Here is a 6407-nt window from a genome sequence, read left to right on the forward strand (position 1 = left end):
GGCCTTTTAGACATGACTGGTGCTGTCGTCACAGGCGCCAAGTGCACTCCATTTGATTTCATGCTTGTTTTAACTTGTTTTTCTTCTTCAGTTGCTTGTGCCTCTAATCAGATGGTACTGGCATCTGTTCTCACATATTTAATCATAGATAGGTACGTTTATACGTTTTAAATTTAAACTTTATGATCTTATATTGAATTACAGCATGACAGACAGATTTTCAAAGTTAATTGAGCATAATTGACCGGCTGGAGCAAAATGACCTTTAATCTATAAGCACAATTGGGCACTAGCACACACTTAAGACTTAGCAAGCATGTGACAGCTCTTTCTTTGCTCATACTAGCGGCTTTTCCGCTGGAAATGATGGTTATTTGAGATTTTACCATTATCGATGTTGCTGATGGCTTTCCGGTTGAGTATAGACACATCCGTAAACGCATGCTGTCAAGGTTAATGTCAGCCGCTGAAGGACATGAAATGTTTGCTCAATGACATTTTTGTGTGGCCAGTCCAGGTGCTGTTTTCTCAGAGCGACAATATGTTTGAAAGAGCTCAAGCTGGTTGTGTAGGAGGGTAATGAGCGGCTCAAAGGGTTGTTTGTTACATTTTAAAATAAAAATAGCTGTTGAGCTTCAGCACGAGCACAGCCGGTGATCTGCTGTGCCAGTATGTTATTCCTGATCCTGACACTGCAGAAATCACTCAGACTGTGTGGCCAGCTGGCGAGGATTTGCCCTGCTATGCTAGTGGCAACCACTGACTGCCACGCTGCAAATCTCTTATCACTGAAGTCATGGTAATGCGAAATTTCCTCTGCATTGATTTATCCAGCCAAACATTGGAAAAATCCACTCCTTTTATATGCATTTGCTTGACTTTCCTTTAAATGAGTGATATGCCACAGCAAACAAAAGCAGCTTTCCATATTTTTTTATCTCATGATAATGTAAATGGATCCGTTTTCACATTGAAAGTAAATCACTTATTAGACCAACCTTAAATTTCCTTGCTATACACCGTGTTTCAAATAATTATGCAACTGGCAGCAGACAGGTGTTTGAAGCTCCTGGAGTCTCAAGATCCTCTCCATGCAGATGAAAGTTGTGTGTAAAGCTGTGTTTCAGTCACTGCTAACCAAACCTCACAGAGAAACCTGCACATTGGCTGTAGAAAAACATTTTGAAATCTTTTAGCACCATGGTATTTATGCACATGGGATGGTGTGTTATCTTGCATGAAAATCCTTTTATTTCCAAGAACACTATTCCTCATTTTATGCCACAGCAGTAAATGGTCGGTTGTGAACTCCACATATCTCGCAGAAGTCATTTTGACAATTTAAAATGACCTTACAGTACATCCCCAATATTCCAACCCAAATCATCACCCACCGCCTCCTTGCTGATGTTGCAGTCTCTTTGGAATAGGATGGCCATTCATCAACTATCAGAAATCCATTTATCTGGACCATCCATTGTACTGAAGCATTCGTAAGTGAATAAAACTATTTAAAAACAATTCTTCATGTGTTTCTACAGCCACTGTGCAGGTTTCTCTTTGTGAGGTTTGGTTAGCAGTGACTAAAACGCAGCTTTAACACAACTTTCATCTGCATGGAGAGGATCTTGAGACTCCAGGAGCTTCAAACACCTGTCTGCTGCCCAGCAGTGGCTTTTTATAGCTGCCATTACAATACAGTTCATTTGTTTGACAGAAACTTTCCTTAATAGATCTTCATCTGACCAAGATCTTCTGTGCTCTAAGTCACTCACAATTGTTTTGACGGTTCAATAATCTCTATTTGCTTTTTGCAAAATATTGTTTGTTTTGATGCCTTTTGCAAGACATTGCATTGTTTCATACTTTTTCATCTTCAGAAAGATCTTTCTTCCTCACCATATGACTTGATTAATAATGTGGAACAACCTCTTTAAGTAGGTTTTCCATCTACCTAAGAAGACCTGGCAAAACAACTGATCGGAAATGATCAAAATAAAAAATCTTACTCTTTATTGTACCGAAATCCTATTGATATGTCACTTGCATAATAATTTGGAACATGGTGTAGTCAGTGGAGGGTTTCAGACTAACTTTCTTAATAATAATAGTAACTTCCATTAAGAACATTAGTGATTGTTCACCAAAAAATTAATTTGTTACTATTTACTCACCCTCATGTCATTCAAAACAATTTTTAAGTTTCTTTCTTATGTTGAACACAAAAGAAGATAATTTGAAGAATTGTGAAGGACCAAAAAGTTGAAGGTCCCTGTTGACTTCCATAGTACGGAAAGAAATACTATGAAAGTCAATGGGGACCATCAACAGGTTGATTACCAGCATTCTTCAGGATGAGAAATTATGACAAATTTGTCATTTTTGGATGAACTATCCCTTTAACATACTACCATTATATATAACCGCTTGTTAGCAAGTATTTATTTTTTATTCACCAAAAAATCCAATGAAATCATACAAAAAGAGTATGCTCACCAGGCTGCTTTTATTTGAGAAACTTCAAAAGAACAATTGATTTGAAACATTCTGTAACATTATGAGTCTTTTCTGTCGCTTTTGATCAGATGACTGGGCCCTTGTTGACCAAGTAAAAAGTTTGTAATGATTAAAATTAATAATAATAATAAAATAATCAATGCATTAGTGATTGGGTATCAATTTTCTTTTCTTTAAACACACTTGAAGTTCAACAATCTATACAAAATATCACAAAAAAAGAAGCATAAAAAAAGAGAACATTAACTGGTTCACAAACAAGAGGATTCAAAGCTTCCCTCATGTGTCCAGGGTCTCTATATTTGATCTCCCAGCACTGAATGAACAGAAAACATCCAGCTGTGGGGACCGAGTCACGGCCCTAAGCATCGTCAGGTTTGTCAGCTGGTGGACCACACGGCTGCAGCATCTTCTCCATCAGGTTAAAGCGGACCCGAGCCTTGCTCTCGTTCTCAGCGACAGCGAAGTAATTAAGAAGGTCGAAATGGCCCATGTAGGAGCAGTATGAGTCTCTGTGCTGGTTAACCAGCCATTCCCATTTGCTGGTGTCTGCGTGGCCTGTGCCGATGTACTTCGATTGCAGATGCTCCAACTGACTGTGGATGTTGTAACGATCGGTCATCTTCAATTATCTGTGTTTCTGATAAAAAAAAGTAAGAAAAACAATAACTTGAAGCCCTTCTGTGGTATACAGATTTATTGCTATTCCTCATCTTCAACAAATGAGATCTACCATTTCACTAAAAATTTAAAGATGCATTTTTATTAAATGATTGTATGTACGTCTGTATACGTACTACACACACACACACACACACACACACACACACACACACACACACACACTTAAAGTGTGTTATGGAAAAATAACAGCAGACTGTGTTTAAGAAAGAGAAATATTTAAAGTACAGTAAGAAATGGCTTACATCAAGTCGAAAAGCAAAACATTTAATTAGTCTTGTCGTAAAGAAAAACCATAAAACAAAGTCAAACCATCAGCCTGTACTACGTTGTGGAGATTGAGCTTATGTTTAACGTTACTTGCTGAGCTAAGTAACTTAATTAAGCTAATCAGCTGAAAACTGGTAACATTCTTTCAAATTTAAATGTTTCTTTAAACCACAATACTGTCATTGGTTATTGTATGCAGATATTATTAGTGTACTTACCTAAAGTCAAATGTGAGGAAAGTAAATATTGGGTTCCTGAAACAGTAACGTTACTCAGTGCTGTTAGCTTTGTGTCTGTGCGCAGGCTGTAGTCGGAACGGAAGGAGTTACTCAGATATCTGTCGCTGTGGAAAACATTGGCGTAGACAAGAGTTCCGCGCGGATGAAGCGCCGGCGTGGTAAGTCCTGGGGCATCAGAGTAAACTTTTAGTCCTAAGTGTGTCAAAATTCTAAGAATAACGTAATTTTACTTTTATTCCTAGACTTAAGAATAAGAGTGTTTCATAAAGGTTCCTAAGACCAATTCTCAGCTCCTAAATTATTCAAAGGGTTAGTTCACTCAAAAAAATGAAAATTTGTCCATAAATTAGGCCACTCGCCATTCATAACGTCAACAATCTATCGTTAATGTAGTTTGCCATCTCATACAGCTGACATCAGTGATCAATCCCTTTGCAGACTAGGAGTTGCAGTAAAACGTTTTTTTTTGTATCCTCACATTAACAATGTTGTTTATTTTTCCATATGTCACTTGTGAAAACCTGTCTGTATTTTTCTGCAATATATAGCACATTATAAGAGAGCTCGTGTGCAAATATCTGATAAACATCTTTTTAACTACATTTGAATTTACAAACATCTTAGAGTTTCTTAATGTCTAAATGTAACATTTGACGGGAAACATATTAGGGACATATTGAGCATCAGTGAAGCACCTAAAAAGACATCTTCCAGATCCAAACATCAGTTACACTTCAATGCAAAGTACGAGTGCTGTCAGCGATATTTGTGCTTTCTCATATAATTACAACCATGTGCGTCATCTACTACAAAACACTTGATTTTCTCTTTGAATCACCAATATATTGTGTGAAATGTTTAGAAAGCAGCTTGTATAAGAGCACTTGTCCTTTAATAGAGGCAAGTGTCGTGGCGTCCTTGGATATGCAAGTGATAGCTGAGAACTGCACATTAAAAATAGTCAATATTGGCACAAAGTCAACAGTTTTTCTTTCAGATTTGAGACCACATTGAACTCTCTTGACTTTTTATTACAAAGCAGTTGAAACACAACATGAGGGGGATTACATAATAACATAATGATAATGATTTTTCATTTTGGGGTGAACTATGGTTTTAACTGTTGCCGTGACTTTCCATTATTGATTACATTTTAAATTGGCAGTGGACATGAAAATTACTAGGGCTTTCTTGTAATTAAGCAACCAGACTTAGAGGCAGTCAAGTATTTGGTTTTCTTTTAGGATTGACTGTATTGCTACTCTAATTTGGTGGACACAAGGAGTGGTTTTGGGCAAAGAAAGCAAGAAATCATAAAACAAAACCACTCTGTGTGTAAGCTCTTTCACACTCTGAGACATTTTAGGATGAATTAGATCAGATTCAGTGGACTAATTTACTACAGCCACAATTTTATTGCCTCAAGTTTCATTTACCCTCCAGTGCACTTTTTCCCTCTGCAAGTCTATAGAATCCATGTCAAACTTTAATTACGTTGTATTCAGCAAAGCTAGTGGGTGGGATAAAAAAGTGTAGATGAGCATAAAGCTCTGGTTCATTCAAATGGAGCAATAAACCAAAATGTTCTTGGTTTCATGCTGTGGAATCTGTCTTCTTGATTAAATTTAATACATTATCATATCTGCTAAGGAAAAGAAAAAATCTCACATTATTTGTAAATATCCTGCACCCCTTTGGCAACAGTGAAATGTGAACTGCAGTGATGACCCGAATGACTGCCGCCCCCCTCTCATCTGCTATCCACTGTTTCTCGCGCCTTAGGTTATGTGCTGAGCAGTCCTGACTATACTAGCTCTGTTCCTTAATTTCCCCGGGGGGTTGCATGTGGTGGAAATTCTGCTACAAAATGACTGAAATGGCAGCCCAAAGGCCATGATTATTTGATTTCAAAGTATTACAGAACCAAATTATTGGCACCTTACAGCTGGCATGGGTCTAGATAAGAGCTCCTGGTAATAACTGAAAACAGCTGCTTTTCAAGAGGACTCTCTTTCTTACTATTAAGGGACCCGTTAAGTAACATGTTCATTCAAAGAGATATTGATTTAAAAAAAAAAATGCATTTACAGTAATACTACTAACTGAAAAGCTGAGTACCTGTGAAATGTTATAATATATTAACTTTGTATTATTTCTGCAAAAATCCATTATCAATAGTGTGGTAATGGATGAAGCACAGCTCACACAGAAGTTATTTTCAAACTAAGCAGCTTTGTGTTGGTCATTGCAGTGAATCAATGTGGCCAATCTGTTGCGTAATCTGCGTGGGGGAATTTTTCTTATCAAAATGACTGGATTTCACCTGAGAAAGTTTGCAGAACAAACTTTAGAAACATAAACAATGGTTCACACTGACAGTCAGATTGTTGATTGAAAATCAATTGACATTAAAAGGGATAGTTCACCCAAAAATGACAATTGTCATTAATTAACTCACCCTCATGTCATTCCAAATCTGTATGAGATTCTTTTTTATATGGAACATAGAAGATTTTTGAAAAATGCTGGTAATCAAACATTTGATGGTCCCCGCAGTATTTCTTTCCCCATTATGAATGTCAGTTAGGACCAGCTGTTTGGTTCTTCAAAATATCTTATTTCGTGTTCAACATAAGAAAGAAACACAGATTTGGATTTGATGTATATAACTCGCCCATCATTTAATGTTGATTCATTTTT

The 6407-nt window shown here is 37.0% G+C and overlaps 2 protein-coding genes across 2 annotated transcripts in view; one reads left to right on the plus strand and one right to left on the minus strand.

Moving 5' to 3' along the window:
* Window positions 1–2661: 2661 nt before the first annotated feature.
* sf3b5 (splicing factor 3b, subunit 5) lies at window positions 2662–3865 on the minus strand. Its single transcript, XM_059566328.1, has 2 exons — window positions 3687–3865; window positions 2662–3157 (listed from the first exon to the last, which is right to left on the minus strand). The coding sequence occupies exon 2, from the start codon at window positions 3137–3139 to the stop codon at window positions 2879–2881; it is 261 nt and encodes an 86-aa protein (XP_059422311.1). The 5' UTR covers window positions 3140–3157; window positions 3687–3865; the 3' UTR covers window positions 2662–2878.
* Window positions 3777–6407, plus strand: part of rgs17 (regulator of G protein signaling 17) — a 60534-nt gene continuing 57903 nt past the window's right edge. Inside the window, exon 1 of the mRNA XM_059566327.1 lies at window positions 3777–3865. The gene's annotated coding sequence lies outside the window, so the exon portion shown is untranslated. The remainder of the gene's footprint in view (window positions 3866–6407) is intronic.

The sequence above is a fragment of the Carassius carassius genome, chromosome 14, assembly GCF_963082965.1.
Source record: "Carassius carassius chromosome 14, fCarCar2.1, whole genome shotgun sequence".
Classification (NCBI taxonomy): Eukaryota; Metazoa; Chordata; class Actinopteri; order Cypriniformes; family Cyprinidae; genus Carassius; species Carassius carassius.